At 34.0% G+C, this 26,897-nt stretch overlaps 1 protein-coding gene across 2 annotated transcripts; it reads right to left on the bottom strand.

Annotated features, from left to right (window-relative positions):
* Nucleotides 1-3,415: 3,415 nt before the first annotated feature.
* Nucleotides 3,416-26,304, bottom strand: LOC100244001 (uncharacterized). Of its 2 annotated transcripts, XM_010657481.3 has the most exons (15): nucleotides 26,196-26,304; nucleotides 24,931-25,200; nucleotides 23,081-23,255; nucleotides 19,885-19,968; nucleotides 19,039-19,280; nucleotides 18,313-18,550; nucleotides 11,478-11,557; nucleotides 11,318-11,402; nucleotides 9,492-9,623; nucleotides 9,287-9,400; nucleotides 6,348-6,395; nucleotides 4,337-4,421; nucleotides 4,054-4,110; nucleotides 3,804-3,954; nucleotides 3,416-3,635 (listed from the first exon to the last, which is right to left on the bottom strand). In XM_010657481.3, the coding sequence occupies exons 2-14, from the start codon at nucleotides 25,140-25,142 to the stop codon at nucleotides 3,812-3,814; spliced, it is 1,695 nt and encodes a 564-aa protein (XP_010655783.1). In that variant the 5' UTR covers nucleotides 25,143-25,200; nucleotides 26,196-26,304; the 3' UTR covers nucleotides 3,416-3,635; nucleotides 3,804-3,811. The 2 variants fall into 2 exon arrangements, 1 of the variants encoding a protein (XP_010655783.1); XR_009466778.1 differs by lacking the exon at nucleotides 3,416-3,635 and having other exon boundaries at nucleotides 3,837-3,954; nucleotides 4,054-4,144.
* Between the last annotated feature and the right edge of the window lie 593 nt (nucleotides 26,305-26,897).

Genomic DNA, 26,897 nt, shown 5'->3' with positions numbered 1-26,897 from the left:
TAATCGTAAAATTACTCTTTTACCCCTCTTTTTTTTATTAAATTAATTAATTAACTAATTTAATTATTAATAACAATTTCCTAAATTACCCTTAAAAGAAAATGCTTGGGCGTTACATCTAACTTCCATCAATGCCCATTTTAGTTTCTTCGAGAATTGGCTACACGTTTCCAAATTCAACAATTGCAATTGATTAAATTCAAAAGAGAAATCAAATATAGCCTCATTAAGTTCAACTTAGGACTGAATCATAAGAAAACAATTCCATCTTTATTGGCAAGGCTGACTCTGACTACTAGGTAGCCAAGATGCAATCCTAGTGTACGTCAAACCCAGAAGGTTAATCTCAGGAAGTGAAAGCCACTGATCAAAAAGCTCCTCGGAGAATCTAGGGTTCGACTTGAGAGCAAAAGGCGATACCTCCGACAGCTGCAACAATTCGGCGTCCGAAGACACCACATCGCCAACTATCTCCATATTCATCGTAGCCAAATTGAATCTCTCATCCACATAACAAAATCAAAATAATCCTAGATCACAAAAAGGACAACAAACAAGCGTCGATCACCCAAAGCAACCTAGATGAACCACAATGCTATTGCTCAATGCATTGAATCAAGAACATTGAAAATCATAAATTTGAGGCGAAAAGGTTCAGATTTGAAGCTGACAAAGTGGAAGAAACCCTAGATCTTCATGGAAGCAAGGAATGGTTTATCGCTTGTTGGAACAGAGAATCAGAAGAAAAAAAAAAGTGAAAAGAAAATAAGAGAAAGATGAATGAGATTTAATCGGGAATTCAGCAAAAAAAAATTGTAGAAATTTGAGAGAGATATGTACATCTGAATCAGATTGAAGCTAAAAAAGATAGGAGAACAAAACAGTTTGGAATTTACAATCAATCCCAAATCAGCAAGGAGTCATAGAATCTCTTGTAATCTACCCAAACAACAAATAATGCTGAGAGAATCGACTAAAAATGAGAGTAAAACAGTTTAAAAGAAATTAAGGATATGGAGATTACAGAAATCTCACCTGGAGAGCCTCCTCCCAATCCGTGCTACCTTTGCTTTGAGTGAGTTGTCTCCTTTTTCTCAAAAAAAATAAATAAAAATCCCCACAGAGTTCCCTGGTTCTCCCCTCTCAACCTTCCTTGCTCATCTTTTTCCTTTTCGTTCAGCTGCCATAAAAACCTTGCACCCACTCTCCATATTTTCCTCCTAGAAAAATCCCACTCTACTATTGCCTCCCTGTTTCTTTTCAAGCTATCACCCAAAACTGGCTCCTAGCAAACATCCGGCTCCCTCTCTGGTTATCTCTCTCTCTAGTTTGCCCCTCAAGCTCCCCTTCTCTCGATGTTCCCCCTCACGTCCCTTCCTTCCAAACCCAAAATCTCCTTACTAGTTTTCCTTTCAAGTCATCCTGTCTGGCCGCCACAACCAGCTCATCCAGTCCCATCTCATGGCCTCCCAAAGCAGCTCACTTTCAAGGTGGTTAGAAGAAGAAGAAAAAGAAAAATCCTCTTTTTTTTTCTTTTGTCTCCCTAGGGTCTACAATAATATTTATAATTTATATTATTCTATATAATAATATTTATTTCCTTTTTATATTTTTGACAAAAAAAAATCAAATTATATTATATCATTTACTTTTTCATTTTTTTTAGAAATATATATATATATATATATATATATATATATATTTGGCTATCTTAAAATTTTGTCTTATTTAATATTTAATTTTTCATATAAATAGATAGAAAAAAAATATTGGAAATGAATTTAAAATTATCAAACATACTCAACCTGACTAACTCAAATTCAAATTAATCAATTTAAATTTAACATGATCAATCCGAGACTAACCTAAATAACCAAACTTAAAGAAATGAAGTTAGATTGGGTTTAAATTAAATATCTCGGATTTGGAAACCCCCATCAAAGTAGAATTCCCATCCAGAACGTCCTGTTTGTTATTGGAGTGGAGCCCCAGTCTGGGAAAGGGGAAGGCCCGTCTATTTCAGAAGGTCTGCATATTCATTTCAAAAAATAATGTCATGGTAGTAGCCTGCTTAACAACCACCCTCCTTTATGCTCTTTCCAAATGCTCCTTTAATAGCTTCTTTGACGGAATTAGACAAAATAGAAAGCGGTAGGCAAAGTCCAACTTGTTAAAAAAAAAGATTCCTGCGACTACATAGCTGGATCTACTGGTTCACTAGGTTTGGCTATGGTACGAGAATGGGACAAAAAATTGACAGGACCCCTTGAAAGACCCAGAATCCGGTGTAAGGCTCGTGCTTCTATTTCTATGGAGAGCATAAAGGCCATTACAGGTCAGTCAAGTTACGCAAGAAATTGTGACGAAAGCAAGGCTACTCCCATAGCTTCACGCAAATGCTATTGAAAGTCAAGTTCAGTAACCTATCTTCAAATCTTCTTTTGTTAGGGAAGATCTTGACCAGATGAGCTAACATATACGGCAAAGCACCTTTTCAGAAAAGTCCAAATTCAAGCAGAGGGACAGAAACAACTTCTTGGATCGTTCATAGGTCAACGGTACACAGGTTTTTAGCTTTGTTGAGCTTCAAAGCATATTTCTTCTCCCTCTGAATTCAATCCCAAAACTGTGGCTCCTGACTCCGAAGGGTCGTGCGGTATATATCAACTATCGGGTTTGAAAGTCTCTCTTCCTCCTACTACCATTGGAATTGTGTTCATGTCTGCCCATTCAAAGAGCAATAATCAAAGGTCTCAAAGGATCCTATGAATGATTTTTTGCTCTTGCTTTATTGAGGACTTCCACTGGACAGTGTTGTCACTTCAACTTGGTGCCTAGTGTGCTCTTTCGTGGAAAGGTGAAAAAAGCAAGGAGAGAGAGTTAACCCTAATGTCCGTGATAATAGGAACGAAAGAGATAGAGAATCACATTTACTTGACTCGTTCACACAAGCAAGATACAAATGGGGTCCATTGAAAGCAAGTCAGGAAGAGGACTAAACGGGAAAAACGGGTTGTGGAGCTTAGTTCAGCTTCCTAGTCTTCATGGCATGAAGAGCTCAGATTCACCAAAAGAATCAAAAAACCATAGCTCCGAGGCTTCGCAAACAAAGAAAATGGGATCCCACTGCTCACTTCGCTGGTCTTCTTGGTAGAGTAAGTGATCCAGGCTTTTGAACCTAAAGAACATTTTAGCCTTATTTCATCCACAAAGACTAGAAATATTCTCCATCATTAACAACCAAAATCACAAGATGAGCCTCGGACCTAATTGCGGACACTACCATCCCACAGGCTACGTTCCTGCATCAACCCCTACTCACTATGAGATAAGATAATTGTGCAAGTCTAACCATGAACACCTCGGGTGTGTCGATATTTACTCCAACCATAAATGTAAGACAGAATGATCTCCATTGGAGCAACCAATATTGCAACAGGATGCATGTTTTATCTTATATTTTATGAGGACCAACTACACAATCACTTTAAATGAGATGTTATCAACCACAAGTGTGTTACATCAACTGCATAACAGGAAAACAAACAATAAATTACATGTAGAAAACTAAGCTGCAATACTTCTTCACTTACCTTCTAAAATCAAGGTGATTATACGGGGGATCATCATTTGTGCTATTGACACAACAACAAAGAAGAGACTATGAGACAGTGAGTTCTTATATTGCAGAACATAAAGAATATAGAAACCCAAAAACCCATTTTACTGCCTGGCTTTACATTTGAAAAAATTGCTTTCCTATTGTTTGCTTTGACTATGGACAATTTACTTGTGAAGCCCACCTTGTCTTTCATCTTTGCATAGGTCTTTGTGGGTATTTCGGCGGTCTGTTAGATTGAGGTGATTGCTCAGGGCTTTCAGAGACCTCCACTTGAGTAGGCAAAAGGTTAATAAAGCTTCCCTGAACAGGCTGATCAGGAGGATCAGGGGTATCTATGGAAATAGGTAGAAACAAGTAGAGGTGTCAGTGAATGAGAATTCATATGCAGAAAATAACTCGAAAGAAAATGAAAACAGCTATCAGAAAAATACCAAACAGTGTCTTGATAGATGGCCTCCTCGGTTTATTCGTCTTTTTCTTTAACTCAGCTGCACTCATACATATTCAACAGTCGGTAAATCTCTAAGAAAAAATTTCAAACATCCGGTGCATATAAGGGTAGAGATAATCCCACAGTCACAAATGTGCATGACATGGCCATGTAAAAGGGAAACTTCGTAATAAAATATAGAATTATGGGTCTATCATAGAAAAGTTTGGGTTTTTGAATCATAACAAGCTACTGATTACAAATTTTTATAGGTCAATACTAACCAATGCCAGGCACATGATGCTCGTTGACAATTTCAAAATTCTTGTATGTATAACCAACGAAATTTACATCCTTGGATGGAAGCATCTGCAATGAAATAAGGAATCAAAGAATTCTCAAATTCTAGATACAGACTACTAGAAATAAAAGATGAGCTAAGTAGCAAAAACTCACCAAAAGGCTGTATGTCAAGAAAATTTTCAAAACACAAACACAAGGAAACAAACACTCATGGGATGAAAAGATGGTGCAATTTTAAACACAGGAAAGACAAGGGCAAACATGCCTAGACAAGGCAAGACACCTATTACTAATCAAAATCTATTAGAACAAGGATGAAACAAAGATCAAATTTAAAAAATCTGGGCTTTTATTGACAGTTATACCAACAAAAAATCAAATTTAAAATACTCAACCTTGGAAATATGTTTCATTTCAGAAAAGACTATAGAGAGGGAACTCAAAAATTCAACATAACCATTTGCATATTTGTAAAACTATATAATCATGCTCTTTGAAATCTTCTATTTTAGCAAAACTCAAATTTCTGTCAATCCATCTTACTTGTCCATGCAACATTGCACTTAGAGATACAAAAAAATAGGAACCCAATATATATAAACATATATATCTATTAAACAGCGAAGTCATGGCTAAATGTTCACAATTTACATATCCTAAAAAAAAAAAAAAAGATTTATAAATTTTATGAATCTTAACAGGAAAGCTTGGATCCAGCTTTGAACTTCTCAGATTTTATACAAGTCCAGCCATCCTGTTAAAATAAACAATTTCATTGTTCCAATATCTTGACTCTTGAAAAAGAAACTTAGTGTAGCTTTAAGCTATAAAAAATGTCGATGCCTAATTTGAATCAAATAAGCACAAAGTTAATTACCAGGAAATAAAAAAGATAGCCATGATGATGTACAAAGACCACTGATCAACAACGATGGACGATATCCAATACATATATCAGATATAAAATTAAATGGATCCTGTACTTTGCATACTTCCCACATTTATACAAAACTAAAACAGGCATCTATTATGCCACACCTACTGCTTGTTACTAAACCTTCAATGCATCTATAAAATCATACAAATGGACTGTTGAATTTTGAAGACAATGAGTGAACTATCAATTGACCCTGCCACAATCATGCAGTATTTTCTAAAACAGCCATAAGTAAAAGTGTATCAAGATACGATCCCCATAAAATTATGATTAGAGGAACACACCATATGTCGAGTAGTAAAACAGCATTCTAGGTTTTTCATGTGGAAAACTCACCTTATGAGAAATCAGAATTTTTTGGCCTTTTTCCTTCACCTCTTCTATAAAAAAGCCAGTGATTTCACATCATAGTTTATGATCTTTCAATTTATATATTTTTTTAATAGATAATTAATTTCTGAATATTCAGGACTTAAATTCCTAATGTATCAGGACTTTATTATCTTCTATCCTCTTCCATAATACACTACGTTTCCACAACCCACCAGGATTTTATCTCCATGATGTCTTGTGGTTCAAGTCATCCCTTATTGGGCCTGCCACAAAACATAGTAGTAATTCCCTGTCCATAGAAAGGGATATACACAAGCAAATCCCAAAACCCTGAAATTAAAACCAACAAAGATTTCTGAGCTTCCATTCACTCAACACTCTTACAGTCATGTACCCTTTTTGTACAAACTTACTGTTAGCATACAGAATTTTGTATCCATTCTCTTCTCCCTCTTTTTATTTTGTTTGCACTTTCAATTTCCTTTTACAGGATTTTATTTTTCCTTTCCCATCTTGTTTGATAATGGCTTAATATTTTTGTCCTACAAAGATAAGTACACACATTCCATGTGACATCCTTTATTTTTGAACAAAAACAAAGTGTTCGTTTCAACATATTGCAATTAAATGGCAATGCCTAAAATCCCCAGCCACCAATGATGAGAAACAAGATTGAAACCAATTCATAAATGCAAAAGATTAATACAAGGTCTGAAACTTACCTTCTTCCAGGGACCTGACCTTGATGACGATTGAGCTGTAGTCCCCAACTGTGCACACAGTAGCAAAAGGTATATCATCATAATTCATAAATGCAAAAATGATAACAACAAAAGATGTCAAAGAGAATTGAAACATGCATTCTGCCAATACCCAAGTGTGGAAGAAGTTAGGAAAGTAAAATATATACAGACAAGGCATATCTTTGTGTATAAACTTCAAGTGAGAGCATCTTTTCACAGCCTTTTGAACTAGATGCATACTATCTAACCCCATAAACTACAGGGAAAATGCCAGCTAACTCTTCGCAACAATCAGACTTTTTATAAAATACAAAGGAATTCAACAAGACATTAGAAAAGGTGGGGGAGTAATACCAAGAAGATAAATCATTTAATTTCTGTGGTCAGATAACCTTCAGTATGATAGTTCAAGAAATCATATCACAAAAAATAGACTGCATGGACACATAGAGATATGCACTTTTGGTGGACCTGTGGAATATGTGCATATACTTTAAAGCTCAGAGGCAAGAAAGAGCCATTGATGAAATCAACTTATCAACAATGAACCCATACCCAACATCCTTAACTTTTGTTGAATGAAAATATAACTGTTCAGAAGTAGAATCAGTTTTGGACAACTCCAAGAAGAATTATACATCTCATTTAATACACATTCAAGCCACAACTTTGGACATCAAAATAGATAAAGACTTTATGAATTACTTTTGATACAAACACTGATAAAGAAAAATAAGTAAAAATGAAAGACTGCAAAAGAATAGTAAAACTAACTGCACAACTGAAAGAGGTAACAAAACAATGTATAGACAAAAAATCTCTACAAAAATCAGTGTGGTAGAAAACAAAAACAAAAAAAAAGAAAAAAAAAAAAACAAAGACAAAACATGCAAATGTATAAATAAAATTAAAAAAACAGAAAATAAAATAAAATAACCCTACAAAGGAAACCGGGTATTCTCCTTGTTTTGCTGAAACATCTGGAACATGATTAGCTAAGCATGGATCCAAGAAAAAGAGCATCTTTAGTCTATAGAAGCATTAATAATTTGGAGTCGTCATATCTTCATGGACCTCTTTCCCTTTTAGACACTCAAAAGATAACAATATCAGAATCCCCCTTGAACAAGAGGTTAGAAAACCCAGAGCCTTAGCTGGATCAAAAGCTCTCGAGCACATTTAGGTAATTTCATTAAAAGATCTTATGGCTTAAAAAAGTGCTCAAAACCAAGGGCAATGTTACTTCACATTGAAGCCCTTTTTTAAGCTGAATGAGGTTTCTATCATCTCATATTTAATGAAACTTTCACAATACTAGTATTGCCATTTTTATTTTTATTTTTTTGATCAGAAACAAACATATGTATTAATAGAAAAACAAAAGAAGGATGAGAGGTCCTCCTCATGAAAAACAAACCTGATCAAAAGTAACTAAGCAAACCTCCACAAAACAAAGAAGGTTATACAAAAAGAACAAAAAGGCCTATACAAGTAAACCAACAGCAGCCCCTATAACCCAACCCTAACATCTACAAATCGAGAGCCAACTAAGCTGAATTACACTCAAAGGGTAGGGTTTAAAAAAGTCTGTGCAGTAAGCCCAAAAAGAAACAAAAAAATAAAGTGAATTCCACAATGTAGCTTCAACTTGAGCTTCTAGGTAAAGTAGTATATATGTAAATATAAAGTGCTATACCATTGTGAGGCCAAAAAGTGAGAATTTCTCTTAATGGTCAATCCCTCTCTAGCAAGTTCAAAGAAAGCTCTCAACACTATGCCATTATTATGATTTCTAATCACTCCTTCAACACTTAGCAGCCCTACATTACCCAATGAACACCCATAATGCAAAGAGGCAGTAAACCTCAAGGCTTACAACACCAAGCATTCACAAATCCTAACACCTAGTCTTCTGCTTTTGAACACTGGCTACAACCTGGTCATTTTCTTCATTGATGAAACTGCCAACTTAGAACTTAGTCCAAATAGTGCAGTTGTTTAAAATAATGGATTCCAAATTGTGCAGTTGTTTAAAATAATGCATCACATGAATGCTAGCAACAATCTCAACAAGACCGCAAATTTTCTGATGAATAGCATCATCCAATGAAATTGACTGCAGCATATCTAGTCCAGAAACAAATATTTGGAGGTCCCAAGAGCTGTCTTCATGACAATCTATCCTTACATATTTCAATTGACACATGAACAAGTTAAAAAATAATTACTATATTGAACAAGATATACACAAATCAAGCGACATAAATGTCAACACACAGTCGACTGAACAATGAAGAAGTCAAACAACCACAAACATGACTGGATATCCAAGAATTCAAAATGCGAGTCACTTTCTAAAGAACCAGAAAAAAAAAATGGTTAACAGCTTGACTTATTGAGTAAATCATGCAACCTATCTAACACACAATCTTCAATTTGTGAAAACAGGAAACAAGTATATGAACACTTGTTCCATTCATAAACTCAAAGGATTCACTAACTCAAATACTTTATTTTGTGTGCTATGGATGTAAAATTGATGTAAAATCACAAACATACACGACTTTCATAGTTAAATTGGAATAGATAATCAACGCATATGGTGAAGCACACTGTCACTTAAAATATATCAGGGGGAAAAGAATGCACATAGGGAACCATCAGCAAGCATGTTGGAAAGAACAAAGCCACGTTACAACAATGCTTCTGAGTTTTCTCATCTAAACTGCTAACAACATAACCTGTGACATGTCATAGGGTTGAATATTTCTCTAAATTTTAAAAAGAACAAAAACAAATATTCAAACTAACAGACATGGGTTCTGATATTCACCTTTATGTGATTAAAAACATCAAATAGGCACCAGACAATACCTCTTAGATATATTAATAAATTATAGAAAACCCACCATTCTTACCTCTTCAAATTTCTCAAAGTTCTGTGTGTCTAACTCATCATTAACCTCTGGTACAAAAGCAGCTTCCATCTGATATAAGCTTTCCCATTGGATACCTTTAAACCATGGGTGTGCCTGATATAAAAACCAGCCACTAAATTTTAACAAAGATGCATTACCAAAATAATGGATCAATAGAAACTTGAGAAAGTTGAAGTATGCTGACTTTGATTTCATGTGCTCCTTTAGTCCCTAGCCTGTGTGCCACATTGCACAGGAGTCTGCTTATGAGATCTTTAGCCTCTGCAGAAAGCTTCGCCTCTTCAGGGAATTTCAAGTGTGTTCTCCAATTTACTATCTGCACAGCATTAGCTGAACAATTGTTTGATCAGGATATACAAACACAATGCCATCATCAATAACTTTATGAACCATACCAAAAGGAAAAATGCATGCTAACACTATATTAAGTACTTAACTATGATCATAACCAATAGCACAGATGGGGTGGTTTCAAGGTTAAAACATATAACTAAAGAAAGCAACACTTGAAATGCACATGCACACAAACACACGTATGAAAGATCTTGGTCTCAAGAACAAGGGTCAGGTATTTAACAGGGAGAAATTAATATGATTAATGCAGAATAGGTTCCCAAAAAGAGAAATTGGTACACCTAGTTTCGCATTCTAAGCATGCAGGCTTAACTGGTTCCTAGGTGCTGACTTTGATAGCTTCCCGTTGGAACTTCAGAATTCCTCCACACAGATTCCCCTTCAAAGAGGGACAGGAATACCAAAGCAAGTTTAGCCTCAACTTTGGATGGTAGCAGGTGAACATCACCAACCCTCCACAAGATATGCATCACCCCCTCGTTACCAATTAGCAAAATACATCCTGCTTACATACCTTTTCCCATACAGCCTATTTAGAACCACAAAGTCTTATTAGTCATTGCTACAAACTTTCACATTTTCTTTCAGTCTCAGTAGTAAAAAACTTCTTGATTGCACAAACCCAATCAAGAAATTTTTCAAATTCTAGAATATCAAGCCTGATGGAACCCAAAATAAGATAAGAACATTTCCAACCACAGCTCCTCTTGGGAAATTCAATCGACAAAAGGGCTATCATCAAAAGACTTATGGCTTTATCTATGCTCACAACAAGCATATTAGCATTCAAGCATCACACTTAGAAGGCAAACTATCTATTTGGTGGTGGATACTTTTTTATTCATTATAAGAGGATGTAACTTTACTTTTTAAAAATATTTTTATCTGAATCATAATAAATACTTTCAATATTTTCAATGGATTAATCAATTGGTAGGATGCCTATTGAATTTGTGATCTTTCCACTTTTTTATCCTACATTACGAGCTTTTTCAGTTTTCCAATAAGAAAAGCAAACTAGGTTTGATTATGAAGTTTTAGCAGGCCAGGCACATACAAAAATGAAGTACAATCTTGTTGGAGCACCATTTGGCTTGTATCAGATTTTATCCTTTTCATTAATCAGAATATGCCCTAATCAATTGCTTCATTATCATGAAAACTTTAGAGTAAAAGTTCCCTCTCATTGGACACTGTTTTTTAGATTCTCTAGATAGATAACTTTTAATCCTGTCAGTATGCAATAGGAGTAAAAGTTTTCTTGCTAAGCTAATTCTTTTTCTATTTACCAATTAACCTATATTCTGGATGATTTTTATTGCACAATCACCCCTCTGAGAAACATGCATCATGCTCAAGTTGCTCCCACATTTATTTGCAACCTCATCTCAAGTCTGAGTCCAGGGAGCACCCTTGTTATGCAGATTAAAAGATATGGTTATGCTTTTATACAATTTAAAAATTCTTACTAAGCAGTTAATCAATAGATAAAGAAAAAATAATGGTTGATTTTAAACAAAGACACCCCTCACATATTTCATACTATTTTGTTTCAGTCATAGTGATAAACCTCTGGTGTGATATTTTTCCCAGATTTTCAAAAATAAAATAAAATAAAATGATAAAAAATTGGAATAACAAAGTCAACACATATACCTTTCTGCATGTTGACATTGGTTCCTCAGAATAAAAAGGTGGATATCCCACAAGCATCTCATACATAATTGCCCCAAGAGACCACCTGTAAGCAATGTCTAGTTGCAAGTTTAAAATGATTACAAGAATTAAAGCATCTAATAAGGTCAAATTAACTAACCAATCACACTCCATTCCATATCCTTTCTTCAGCAGTACTTCTGGGGCAATGTAGTCGGGAGTCCCAACTGTTGAATAAGCCTAGATAGCATATGACAGAACTATAAATACAAAACAGACTCAAAATATATCCAATACCTGAGATTTTTATTCAAATAAAAGAAGTGTAGTCCAGAGTGGCAAAAAGCATGCACCTAAACCATTTTCTGCTGAATCATAGTCATTACACAGCAATCACCGAAACACAGTCATTGAAACAAGTAAAATCAACTTGAGCTTAAGTTTGTAATATAAAATGTTCACAAAAGATCACATACATACATGCATCAGAGCAAAAGCACGGAATGATCACCAAAATAAACCAAAACTGATTTTGGGAAAAGGTAATAGGGAAAGTAAAACCCAGTCCTCTAAAAATTATCAGCAATGACATTCACCTCTACTATCATCATGTTTATATCAGGTAATAAGGAAAAAAAAAGTAGGGAAAATTATATGTTGGGGCCTTTTTTGAAAATATTGAATAAATGAAGCTCCCACTTTTCACTTTTACCTATCCCGTACCTTATTTTAAAACTAATCTCTCCCACATGCCCTTGAACAATAACTTTGCTTTTATAATAAAAGTATCTTTCTCACCTACTTTACAAACCCATCCACCTTGCTACATGCACTCATTTTCTTTTTCTTTCTTTTTTCTTTTCACCTTCTATAAAAAAATTTCTCCCTTTATCAATTTTTTAAAGAAATATTAATATTGTATTTTTTTTCCACTAAAAATAAATAATAACATTTTAAAAATTTTAACAATGAATTCTAATATTTATAAATTCATGGAAATGTTTATTTATTTTAAATAAATCTTAAATATAAGAAATAAATACAAAACAAATTCATAATAATTTTTTAAATAAATAATATATTGATAAATTTTATAAATAATAACATGAATAATAAAAACACAAATTATGTTTTTTTGGTTAAAAATAATAATATTTGAATAGAAATTATAAAATATAAATAATGATATTTTAATAAATCGATAAACTACTTTTTCTTAAAAATAAATAATAATCTTTTAAAACATGATAATAGTTAATAATATTTTATTTCAAATGAATTATAAAACAAATACAATTTACTTATTTCTATATATGTGAATAAACTAAATTTTTTCATCACTCGTATACATTTACTTGCCAATTACTGTCAAGAAATCTAAACAAATTTGCTTAGAATTCTTACAATAATTAACAAAATTTCCGAGTTCCAAATTATTTTCAAAAATTACTAGCTAGTGAAGGAATCTAACACATTAAGCCTCATTCAATTCTAGGTCCATTTGTGTAATAAGAAAATTCAAAAAAGTATAGTTATATGCAAAGGAAAATTTGATAGAATTATTTTAAACTAGTTATTTGACTTAATTTTTTAGCTTCAAATTATTTTTCAAAATTAATTTGATAATGAATTCAACGCATCAAGTTTCATATTATTTGGAGTTCTTTTACTTAGTGAGAAAATTTGAAGAAGTTAGCAAACTCATTGAGGGGGCTTGAAGTCTTTGCTCAATAGCCAAAGTAGTACATGTCTACACATAGGGTAGTACATGCATAAACAAATAGTACACACTTCTTTGCCCAACTTCCACTGTATTTCCCATAACTTCCTCAAATTTGTTTACTAAGCAAACGAACTCCAAATCAAAAGGACTTAATGTGTTAAATTCGTTAACAAGTCGATGAATTTTTAAAAATAATTTGGAACTCAAAAATTAGGTGAATTAACACTAGAATTTCCTTGGCCAAAATTGGACCAAAATGACTATCGGTTCATATATATATGTGAAACCAAGGTTTGGTTAATCTTGATTTTGATGATAACAAAACAAGGTTTAGAACTAATGATCATATTTCAAGTGTGATTAGGCAAGACGATTTCCAAAGTGGCAATCACAAAGACAAATCAAGCCAAGGAGAAATCATGAAGAAGAAGACCACCTCAAAGAGAAGAGTTTTTCAAGACCAAAGCTTCATAAGATCTCTTTGTAAGGTTGTTGGTGCACTAGGAATTTCATGCATTTCATTCTTTATTTATGCACCAAAATCATCCAAGAGTAATATTGTTTTAAATATCTTAAGAATTGGATGATTTCATGTTTTCAATTAAAACCTTGTGTTAAATGATTTTCAAACTTGTGTTAAAAGGTTTTAAGTTGAAAAAGGTTGGGTGTTGAGCCAAAAAATGGCTCAGCCGGTTCAACCGGTCGACCGGTTGTGATCGTCCGGTCGAGGACCGGTTGAGGGAGGCCAAAAAGTTTCTCTCTCCCCCAGTGGCCTTCTCTTCCCGGTCAAGGTTGAACCTCAACCGGTTTCTCTCTCCCCCAGTGGCCTTCTCTTCCCGGTCAAGGTTGAACCTCAACCGGTTGAGGTCCGATCGAGGTCCGGTTGAGGCCCAACGGTCACCTGCCAAGCATTTAATGCTAACGGCTAGTCAACCGGTCGACCCCTAACTCAACCGGTCGAACCCCAAACAGCTAGTTTGGCTTTTCTCTTCTATAAAAAGGCTCCAATCTTCATTGTTTAAAAAGTTTAACCTTCCCAAATCTTTCTTGATTATATTTGAGTCTTGGAAGAGTATTTTTTAGTGCACCATGATTTCAAAACTTGCATATCTTTAGTACACTATTTAATCTTAGTTTTTCTTGTATCATTTGAGCTTAAAGTTCTTGTGCTAGGATTTTTGAAAGATCATTCATTTGTAAATCTTTGAGAGGAAGTTCCTCAAGTATGGGGTATCACTTGAGGGATTGTTCAAGAGTGGGATATCTTTTGAGAAGTGTAAAGGGTGCTTAGAGCCAAAAGTCCAAGAAGGTGAATTGGAACCATAATCCAATTGTATTGCTTGAAGGCTTGATTTGGAAGCCTTGGATTAGTGGAACCTCAAGCTCGGGATTGAAGCTAGAGGAGAGTGGATGTAGGCCGGGTTGCGCCAAACCACTATAAACTCTTGTGTTTGCATTCTCTCTTCCCTACTCTTTAATTTATATGCAATTGTCTATATATTGATTATTATATACTTGCATATAATTGTCTCTTGCATTCACTTGTTTAAATTTGCAAAAAGAAACCATCACCCTATTCACCCTCCCTCTAGGGTGATTACCATAGGTTGGATTAGCCTCAAATTTCTAACAATATATATAGGTAAATTTTTTGTCCTCACTGGGACTTGAACCTAGAACCTTCCACAAACCCTCCCCAACCCTTTAACACTTGAGTCAAGCCTCAAGGGCAGGACCAAAATGACTATTGGTTTCTCTTCTACACATAACCATACTTCTTTAAATTTTTCATTAGGCAAACAAACTCCAAATCAAACAAGATTTAATGTATTGAATTTGTTAACAAACCTAAAAAATTTTAGAAATAATTTGGAATTAAAAATTTAAGCCAATAATTCCAAAATTTCCTACAATAAAACTAGTAAAAAATGATTATGCTAGGTGCTCCTCTACACATAACATAACTTTAGGAATTTTATTTATAGGCAAACATATTACTAATCACACGAGACTTGTGCATGGATAATTTAACAAGCCTAATAATTTTTAGAATAATTTAAAACCCAAAAATTATTATTATGAGAATTTTTCAAACCAAACTAGTTGGTAATACCCTATCTATAATTGATGAGTAAATCTATATGCGTAATGAAAAAAAGTGGTTTTTTTACATATTTATTAAAATTTGTTATGCTTTTTTTATAATTCATTTTAAACAAAAAATTCTTAATCATCATGAGTTTCTAAAATACTATTATTTATTTTTATAAAAAAAAATACAATTTATGACCTTATTAAAACCATATTTTATAATCTACTAAAATATGATTAATTCTAACAAAATTCCGTGATTGTTATTTTTATTATTATTACCATTTATATTATTCATTAAAAAATTATGTCTTTATTCTTTACAAAATTTGTGTGAATATTTAAAATATTCATAAATTTTTAAAATGTTATTCATTTTTTACCAAAGAAGAATTAATATTCATCATTAAAAAATTGACAATTAGGGGAAAAAATTATGAAAGGTAGAAAAAAGTGAAATTCGGTGCATTAAGGTGGGTGCATTGAAGTAGAGGGATTCATAAAGTAAATGAGAACTACACTTTTAGAACAAAGAGCAAATTATGGTTAAAGGGCATGTGGAAGGGATTATTTTTAAGTAAGGTACTTGATAGGTAAGGGTGAAAAGGGGGGGGTTGCATTCATTCATTATTTTTGCAGGTTGTCAAAGCATAATTTTCCCAAAATAAAAAATATCTATCCAAACCTCTCCATTCTCTTTAAGTTGCAAAAGATGAACAAATCGGTCTGCTATCAATGGAATCAGGATGGGGAGAGAATTTTTATTTTGAGGGAAAGGCAAGGCATCAAGGAGAAGTATAATCTAGGATGAAAATACAGATAGGACTATGGAAAGCCATATGAATTGTCTTTTGGGTGGCTGACAGTCTCTTATCATTCTCTGTTAAGAGCCATGAAGCTCTCCTCACAATAGTTCTCTCAAGGATTTACGATTGTTCTTTGAGGGAGCATAATAATTTATGGTGATGAAAGATACTTACTCTTTCAGTATTGATGTTTATACTTGGATGGGGAGAATGCTATTCACTATATTTATTCCAGGTACAAACAGCAATCAACTGAGTAATGACTGTGTGATACATGTAAAGTCAGATTAGACACTTGTCCTAATGTAACTCCCCTCAGAAAACCAAGGCAAAAGGTGGTCTGCCCAGCAACTAGTTCAATCAACCTTATCTTCCAAAAATTCCTATTTATTTGTTTCTATTTTGAACCCAATCATGGTAACAAGTAGCAAACCAGCACATCATCTGTTTGCTTTCAACATTGAAGAATTTGAGTCATTTATGTTGATTATTCTTGTTTTGGAAGGTTTTTGGTCTCCTCAAAAATTTTCAAGAATCTATTACTATGGCCCCTAGGGATCGGACTTTGAATAATAAAATTTATAGGGGATTTAGTAGGCTTTTAAACATTGAAGGTTTTCTCACATTGATGGGCAAACATTTTGCAAAACCAGCCATGGTTTTCTCTATTTTTAAACCAAGAGGACTCCACTTTCATAACCCTAACCTGTTTTTATCTTCAGTTTAGCCCCCAAACACCCCCAAAACCTTAGGCCAGCTGCTGTAGAAATTTCAGCAACCTCATTTTTATTTTTTATTTTTTCCCTTTTTGTCCTCATTAGGACTTGAACCCGGAACCTCCCACAAACCAACCTCAAGCCTTTACCACTTGAACCAAGTCTCAAGGGCATCTTCAAAGTTCATCCCATTCTGCCATAAATTCCATTAATAAACCCTAAAACCATGATGGTTCCAACCTCATAAGGCTTAAAACCATAAAATTTCCCTACCAAGGCCCACCAATAAAGTCAGCATTATATATATAACCATGATGGTTCCAACCTCACAAGAAACCATAAAATTTCCCTACCATGGCCCACCAATAATGTCACCATACCTGCATGCATACATACATACATACATACATACATACATACATATATATTCAAAGTCCATTCCAAGAGTAGAATCTGCAGTTTCTGAATAAAATGGGGAGCAACAAATTCCTACATCATGTTCCCAAGAGATGCTACTTCTCAAGACTAGTATAATCTAACCCAATCTCCTAATTCCATGAACAGAACACAGCCTATATGCATCACTATCTACTCTGGACCAGACAGACATTAACTCGTTAAGGAGCCAAATCACTGATTTACACTGTTTGATTGCACAATCAGACCATCATATCATAAAAATCCAATATATCATCTTAAAAGGAAATAGGCACTAGAAAAAAAAAATTATATACACACTCCTTGTACATGTTAAGTATTCCAAATATTTGATTATTTGTGGTTATATTTACATTTGTAGTTATATAACAGGAGAAAGTGTGGAGGGCTGCCCCCCCCCCCCCCCCCCCCCCCCCCCCTCCTTATGCTTATGGTGGACTATTTGGAATGAAAGAAATAGAAGAGTTTTCAATGACATCGAGTGGTCCAACCAAGCAATTAAATCTATTTTTATGTATACTTTAGTAAATTGGGCTAAGGTGTATATAGAGGATCACGCGTTGTCTTTGATAGATTTTGTAGATTGGTTGTTTGTCAAGTAAGGGGCGGGGTTCTTTTTGTCTCCTTACTTCCTAGCTTTTTTTGGGCTTTGTTTGTATACTTCTAGTGTAATTGTTTCGCCATCTTTTAGGCGGTTTTGATACAAGCCCCTTTTATTACCTATCAAAAAAAAATTATGTGATTGAAAGGCTTTTTATGTTTTTTGCTTAAGTAAACGAGAATACAAAATGGCAACAAACTTCACACAGCCTGATGTAGCTTATTGGTTGGAATTCCTAGAGCATCTCGCCGAGGACCCTTTCTCAGCAAAACATGTCAAAATCAGCAAGTTTAACCACGTTTAATACTACTCCAGTCCATTGCATGAGCAAAACTAAGTTCATTTCTATTCAGGTTCTCCTGTTTGGTTATGACAATTATCCTTGAATGAATGCTCTGTAACTGAATTTAAAGGCAAGGGAAGTGACAGTTAGGTAGGCAGCTTTTTTACCAACATGGCAGGCAATCATCTCCAGGTTGCTTGCTTTTTTACAAGGCATGTCTAACCCATAATCAGAATGCCAAAAATTCCAACATCTTTCAATTCAACATTTCAATGATTTTGTTTGCATCTTTGGTTCAAAGGATGAATAAATTCCAGAAGAGATAAGAGAAACATACCAACATTCTTCTGTTCTTTTGCCAGTGTAATAATTGTTCCTGCTGAGTCCGCCTCGGTGCAGAAGGCATGTTAGAATGTTTGTCACTGTCTAATGTAGGTTTGATATTTTTTCCCACTCCATAGTCATTCTCACTAAGATTGGGAAAACTACTACAGTCCAAGGGTTTGCACAACCCAAAATCTGAAAGTTTCATATGGCCATAACGATCAAGCAATAAATTGTCAGGCTTGATATCCCTGTGAAGGAAAACAAATTCATTTACCAAGGACTTTAAGGTATATGTATGCATGCATGCTAAAGATGTATACAAGTTAAAAATAAGTAAAATAAAATAAAAGAGGTATGCATAAATGGTATGCATGCCCCAGGGTTGGAATCAAGCATTAGATTACAATTAGATTTGTTACAGAATAAATGTAAATGGATATCTCATCTCAACTACCTGTAACATGCAAGGCCAGACAAGACATATATTGAATCAATTTGATACCATGAGGAAATCTAAATAAAAAGGTCACTACATTAGAAATATAGGGTTAACTGAAGTGATTATTTTCCAAAGCAGGATAGCAAGGTTAGACTCATTGATAGATGGATAACATCCACAAGGTATGTACCACATGCCAACCATGCTGTAGGAATATCACCATAGTAGTCTAACAGCTCTAACCAATTGGTAACACGTATCTCATAAACAAAGGGGACAAAAAGATGTGAAGTAAACCTGTGGATGTAGTTGTGCTTGTGAATAGACTCAATGGCAAGGACTGTCTGCCCAACATAAAACCTTGCCTCATCCTCAGTCAAGGTATCCTTGCGCATTAGTAACGTCATCATGTCACCCCCCGGAAGATATTCCATTATAAGATATAAAAATTCTTGATCTTGAAAGGAGCAATAAAGCTTGACAATGCAAGCACTGTCAACCTCAGCAAGAAGATTCCGTTCAGCTTTAACATGTTCCACCTTCAAAAAAGAAGAAAAGAAATACAAAAACAGTAGTGATCAGAGCTAATAAGATAAGTGTATGTTTGATTTAGGCTTAAGTAGATGAAACCCAAAGTTCTTTAGCCATATGTTGATGAAATCTCTAATTGTTTTCAGCATGGCTTTTCTGTATGCGTTTCCTTTTTATATCAAATGTCTCCTGATAGACTTGTAATGGTCTTTTCTTTATCAAGTATCTAATAAAAAATTTAAATATTTTTGTTTTCAATACAAAATCTTTTCAACAAAGCCTATGCAATGGTGGGACTTTTATCTTTTATACAGCCAGTTCCAAGCACAAAAAAAAGGAAGGGGAAGAGGGGGGGGAGAGGATTGCATAAGTCCACCGCCAGTATAACCTTTACCACTATGAAACCTAGATGTTTTCAACAAATGTTAATACATTCACAAACAAAAATGTGTCCCTCGACAGAGCAATATGGCAAAACAGAATTCATGCAGCCGACCAGCAACAGTATGGGTAAAGCTTTGTTGAGTACAATTCAGTAAATCACTTGTTATTTATTTATAGATCATATTTATTCACAAAGGAAAAAAGCAGCACAAATGACCCAGAAGGTACCTGGCCCCTCCGAAGCATCTCTGATTTCTTGAGCTTTTTCATGGCATACACATGGCCAGTAGTTTTTTCTCTGCAAAGTCTCACCTGCATGGTTACAGCAAATACATTCACATTAAAGTCCCTATAACTAAGAGTTTAACAGCTATTGAATACGCCATTTGTATTTCTACTAATAACTACAAATAAGAGAAGTAAAAAGAATTGGATACAGAATAAGGAGAGGGGAAAGCAAAGATTAAGATGGGTGGAACTACTAGGTAGATTCAACAATCTCTAGGCTTAAACTGAATACAAAGATTTTGAATAGATAAAATGGTAAGCCAGGAATCATGTAGCCCACTTGAGAAAGATAAATAGTGGGTTGAATGAGAGTGATATTATATACAGATATAACACAGTTATTTGTACGTATGTATATTCTAAAATTGAATAAGATGACCGAACATGAAACTAGACACAATGATGCCTAATAGATCAACAGTAACAGAGATGTAAAGGGGCAAGGCCAAGACATGTAAGAAACTGGACTATGTAGAATTAATCTAACAAAAAGAATGGTCAGGAAATAGTAATATTGATGAGTAAGCATGTTCTAGACTTTGTATTACGGCTAGCATACTTTTCATGATACAAAAATAAATAAATTCTCTTAATATTGTCAAAGGGGTGGAATGAAGATGCATGTTTAGATCATCCAACCAGCAGATATTGATTTATTGGCTAGAAAGGATTTTCCACATACTATCCTTTTAGGGGACATGTTGACAGCAGGTTTCATGGAATTCTTGTTGTTTAATGTTTAATTATTTCCTGTTATATATACATGGGAAATTAAAGAAACCTAAAAAATTACTGAAACCTTGACAAAATTATAACCACCTCCTCTAAGGTGTCTGACATTTACACTAACAGCCCATTTGGTGTCAAATATTATGAAGTCCTCCCCTCAAGTTTTGATCAAATAAAGCAACCACTCTTCCCTTACCACTTTGTTTACAGAGTCAGCATTTTTGCAAACATCAACCAAAATTCTTTCTAAAAATTCCAGGTTTACCATTTAACTCCAAATGAGACTCATTTCAACTGGCAACCAAACAAGAATAAAAAAAAAGCAACCAAACAAGAATAAAAAAAAAGCAACCAAACAAATTACATTAACCCCAAATCATAAATTAACTCTAAATTAACCTTAAACCATAAATTTTCTCCTTCCTCCTCAAAACTCTATACAAACCCTTACCCAGAACCTCAGGATCTGCACATTCTTCTTCCTAAATACATATCTTCCTCATACTTTCATTTTTTAATTATTTTCCAAAATCCACAGCAGCTCATGCACAAACCATAGTCATGTGCATGCCCATGGCACACACAACCAAGGCATAAAGCTATTTCTTTTCAAACAAATAGAAATGAGAATATTAAACATATCCCCCATTATTTTTTATTACAACCCTTGAAATTTCACCCTAATTTTCTCACCCAAACCTTCCTCAAGAAATTTTTTTGCATCGAAGCCCTCGTTGTTTGTCTAATTTGTTTTGATTCCTAGCAAAAACCTCAAGCAATGCCCAACCCAATCTTCAATTTTGGGGGAAATTCAAGACACTGTGAACCTATTTGTTGTAGCTTGGGCATGGGAAAGGTTTATTGGGAAAGTTCCAAGCCGTTGTCTTCTTCTCCACCCAATGAAGCATCCTCAAGTACATATATTCAACAAAAACTACTCACAAACTCCTCTGATCCGATTTGAGCACCCCATTTTATTTGTAACCCCCTAGAATCTTTTCAGAAGACTTTCAATTCATGAGAAATTTTAGTAAAAAAGAATTAAATCCACCTCAATCTGTTTGTGATTAGAAATTTTGGATTGTTTCAAGGGATTATACTTGACATTCAATTCACTCCCTGTTTGGCTTCTAAGAAAAGACTTGATCATTCAATGTACTTATATTAAATTGCTAAGAAAAAATCTGAATATGACTACTAGTGGATTTAATTTACCCCCATTTGTATGTTGATAAATTTAATAAATGAAGGCATTTATGATTTTGGTGATTAGGGCTAATAGGATGAAAAAGAATGAGGAAGATGAAGGAATTACTCCATATTTGGTTACTAAGAAATTTAACAAATAAATAATTTTATAATTTTAGGGATTAGGACTAAAATGGGGCTAATTGTGCTTTTTCATTTGTTTGGCAACAGAGATAGGTTGTTGTAGTGCAGAAAAAACACTATTTTGCTTTTAAAAAGTAAAGGGGCATTTAGACATTTCACCCACATGTTTAACATTGTTAATTGACAAACATCAATAGGAGAGGTCAATTATATATCTTACAAGGTGTCAGCGGAATTATCAGAATTGCAGGTAGTATTCGAGTTGATAGTGGGTCAACATAATAGGGATGAAATTTCAAACCAAGGAAACAAAAGCTTTTGCATCAAAGGTAAATGTCATAATCTAATGATGTAAGTAAAGTCTTTTATTTTAGTGAACCTCACCACAAAAAATGAGGAAAACTACACTAGTCCTCATGAAAGAAGAAAAAAAATATATAAAGATCCATGAGAAAGGTAATAGTTCAAAAGAATCAATTAACCTGTTAAGTATATAGTGTAAAGAATAACACAACACAAACTCCATTACAATCTTGAGAATAGATTAGACAAATGTCAGATCATTTCGGATATCAAGAAAAAGTACAAAAGATTGTAGAAAAAATAACTCCTTAAAAATAGTATAAAATTAAAAAATAAAATAAAATCCCCAAAATGCATCACTCCTATAATGATCAAAAGTTCAAGATTACCAACGCATATCTTATGTTGGTTTGTGTACATTTTTGGTTCACTACCTAATAGCTTAAGCTTTTGGGATAGATTGGTAGCTCAAAATTGAGGTCTCAAGTTCAAGTTCTCTATCCAATACCTAATAGCTTAAGCTTTTGGGTTAAACCGGTAGCTCAAAATTGAGGTCTCAAGTTCAAGTTCCCTATCCATTTATCTATAATCCCCAATTAATGATTTGTGCACCCGACAAAGAAACAAGCAACAAATTAAGTATTTAATACAACCAGAACAAAAAGTATACTCCACAACAACCCCAAAATTAGACTAGACAAATGTCATCTCAACTGAGAATGTTAAGAAAAGGTGCATAACATAAAATAGTACAAGGTAAGTAGATAAAAACCTCTCCAAAGGCACCTCTTCCTATAATGGTCAAAAGTTCAAAGTCATCAACACCCATCTTATGTCTTTGGATACGCATATACTCTGTCTCCTTTCTCTCAAAATATTTCAGAAGATTGATTTGCTCTTCCTCAGATACATCAGCATCAGCAAGTTTCCTCTCCAAGACCCAGCGTCTGCATTTAGTCAACAAAAAAAAATAAAAATTCAATAAATTTTTAGCACTCTAAGAGAGAAAGAATGGAAATGCTGGAAACATTCAGTGGAACTGAAATGTTGAAAATAAAGAACTAAATAAATATTCTGATAGTAACAAACTAAAGGCTAAAGACACCTACAGTCAGCCAAACCTGATGGAAAAATTAAGAGATCTCTTAAAATTCAATTAAAAATGAAAAGGAACTTTGTGGTTTTGGACATACTCACAAGAGATTTAACCAGTTATAGAAGGAACCTAGCATTCTTAACTTGAACAAGAATGCTTTTGTATAGATGGACAATTACCAACCATAGGCATGAATTCATAGCAGGCATAAAATCATATATGCATCTACACAAACACAATAAAGATTTAAACTCAATAAATGCAAATTCAATGGTGGAGTTAGAGACAACCAAGGAGTGAAGTTGAGAACATCTATGAAAAATTATTGAGCAATTGCATAATGTGTAAGTCCAACTGCTCAAATCCTCCCAAATAATAAAAAATAGAATAAAAAAACAAAAATAAAATTGAAACCTAAAAATCATTACTAAGACAAGAACATAACATAACTACAAGACAAAATGTGCAGTGTCAGCCAGACAGCTAGCAGAACAAACTTGGCCTGCCAATGGCCCATAGTTCTGAACAGTGATACCAAATAAGGAAAATGAAATTAGTAGTCCCTTAAGAAAACCCTGAAATGGTTTCTAAAGCATAAAATGATGAAACAATAAATCAAAATCCATATTATTCACCAAACCTAATCCCAGCCTATGTCATAAGTCAGTGACTCGCCAGTTTGGTCTCCTACTTGGTCTCCAAACTCTAATGATTATGTATATAGCACAGATCCCCCTTTTTGGGGGACTGGAGCCCATTTTAAAGCTTCCTTCACAAGTAACCCTTCCTGTATTCCTAGCAGTACATGCAGTGCTCTTACTCATAATGATAAAGGTTCAAAATGGAATTTAGTAGTCCCTCTAGCCATATAATAGAGGTGCTTCCTGAAGCATAATCCACCTTGCCAGTCAAATGATTTGGAAACCTTTCAGGTATCATTAAGATTCAAAGTTTCAATAAAGACAATTTTTTTATTTTCTCTATTTTTACTTTCTCTGCAAAACTAACAATTCTCACATTTATTTTGCTCAACATTCTTTTCTATCTTGCATAAAACTCCCTCCCTCCCTCTCTCTCCCTCTCTCCCTCTGTCTCTCTTTAGCAAGATTCAAAGTTTCGATGATTCAGAGTTTTGATGACAATTTTTTATCCACCTCTTTCATAACAATGTGTAAAGGCAACAACATGGTTTTACCATCTGTGAACTAAGGATTCTCAATTTTGTACTGCTCATTGCTCTTTTTTATCTTGCATACAACTCTCTCACACACACATGTTCACTCTCAAGCCTCTTCAGGTATTAGACAATTTATGATCTACATTTTACATAACAACACAAAAGCTTTTTGGAAATATAAAGTGAAAATGGGAGCATTTGATAACTGTACCAACAAAAGGAACAACATGGTCTTTCTTAGGATATTAGCATTGACAGATAAGCACACAATGGTAATCATTTGGCCAAACTTATAAAATAATCAAATGCAGAGAAATGATCCCAAGGATTTAAAATTTCTCTAAATTACCTCTCCTTTCTGTCTTGCAGATTTTTCATTTGTGCTTTGTAATGATTCTCGATATAATGCTTTGCGGCAGCAACCTTCTCTTTTGTGGAATTTGAAGGAGCCTCATCCACTGGAGGCTTATACAAATCCTTCATATTGTCTGTCTCTTTGTTAGAACTCATTTTATCCTTTTTAGGATGAAATTTTTTAAACCAGCTCCTTGCAGAATCCATTATTAAGTGATCAGAATAGTGCAATTCTAATCACAACTCGACAAACTTCACCGCAGTTCTATAAGAGACAAAACCATTATATCTTCATTAGTTCCATATCCATTCATCAGACACCCACAACCATATTATTCATTTGGTATGACATTGTCCAAAATCAAAAAGAAAAAGAACAATCATACTCAAATGACCTAATCAAATTGGAATGAGTAAAATACTCATTTATATTTTGAAACAATACCACCCATTCTGAACTCAAAAAGAAAATGTCAGCGCATTGAACAATGAAGCCTTATCTCACATACTCAGTCTGACTGAGTATTTCATAAAACATTAAAATTAATAAAATAAAAATAAATTCAAAAAATAAAAATAAAAACGCCCACAGAGCAAAATTAAAAATTTTAACATGATGTAAGATTTTACTTTCAAATCCGTTTGGTATTCTCGTCCCGGCCCTAATAGCTGTTTTAAAAGATGAGAAAAATTCAAACCTCATATATTACATAGTTTAGCTTAAAAAAGTTAACTAAATATCAATCTATTAAAAATACTTTAGCTTGAATGCTTCATTTTAGTAACAAGTAGAAAGGAAGGAACAAAAGAAAGGTAAAACTTCACATCCATTTTCCTTCAATATTCCGCAGTTTTTCTCGGCAAACAATCACAGAAAAATCCAGAAATTAAAACAAGTTGCAATTCAACACCAAAGCTAGGAATTTGAAAGCAATCCCAAATGAAAAAATAAAAAAATAAAAAGACTTACAAATAAAAATAAATAAATAAATAAATAAATAAAAAACTCTTAAAAGAAAAATTCCCCAAATTAAACAACAAAAGTTTGAGATAACAGAATTTTCAACTGAAATTCAACTCCAAAATTGCCACCCTTCTACTAAAACATGCCTATTTTCCCCAAAAAAAAAGATTGTTGAAATCACAAGAATAAACATAAATTTCAAGAACACTTTCCTCTTTTATGCCAATAATTTCGTTTCAAAAACAAGAGTCGGAAAAATGAGAAGCAGAAAAGAAAAGAAAATGCATAAGAAGTACCTAATTGCAGAGATCGTAGAGAGAGAGACAACTGTAGTTCGTCAATTGCGGTCTACACTCTCAGCAATCATGCCAGCTTCCCCCGACCAAAAAATACAAAAGAATAAATATTTATTATTCATTATCTATGTAAATAAATAGATGTTCTAATTACCAAAGTGCCCCTCCCTTGTTGCACACCAGTGGAAGTTTCGGTGATGTTGACGGGCGCTGCCGGTAGCCCGTAAAGCAAGTGAATGGCGGGAAAGGCGATTACCGCCACGTGGCGGTGGCCGGCGGAGAACGTGAAAGCACGACTGAATGGTTTGTTTGCCACGTGGGATGGCCACAAAGAAGAGCAAAAATGCGCCTAACGCGTTATCCAGAGATAGGGTTTCGATAACCCTGGTTAGAAACCGTGTTGCTGATTCAACCATGGTTAAGGAATTTTGTTGCCACAAATGTGGGGCGGGCTGCTTTTCTTTGTATAATCTTCGAAGGGCTGCTTTTCTTGCACGAGCAGTCTTTTAGAAAAAAAAAAAAAAAATTATATACCCCCTCCAAAAATATTCTTAAAACTATCACATTTTATTTTAATATTTTTTTTTATTCATTCTTTGTCACAATTAAAATTTCTAATATTTTACAAAAATAACATTTTTTAAATAATATTTCTTTTGAAAAAAACCATTCCCAACTGAGTATGAATAACTTTAGGCCTAC

This window comes from Vitis vinifera, chromosome 10 (assembly GCF_030704535.1).
Source record: "Vitis vinifera cultivar Pinot Noir 40024 chromosome 10, ASM3070453v1".
Lineage (NCBI taxonomy): Eukaryota > Viridiplantae > Streptophyta > Magnoliopsida > Vitales > Vitaceae > Vitis > Vitis vinifera.
The sequence above is the reverse complement of the archived record's forward strand: the minus strand, read 5'-3'. Positions and strand labels throughout refer to the sequence as shown.

Bases quoted from the DNA above. Each gene is read 5' to 3' on its own strand.
- LOC100244001 (XM_010657481.3), bottom strand. From the start codon at position 25,142: ATGGATTCTGCAAGGAGCTGGTTTAAAAAATTTCATCCTAAAAAGGAT. The intron at 9,401-9,491 runs GTCAGCATACTT...TTTTTATATCAG, and splicing joins AAGGAGCACATGAAATCAAA to GCACACCCATGGTTTAAAGG. The intron at 4,422-6,347 runs GTAAGTTTCAGA...ATTTCATTGCAG, and splicing joins GGTCAGGTCCCTGGAAGAAG to ATGCTTCCATCCAAGGATGT.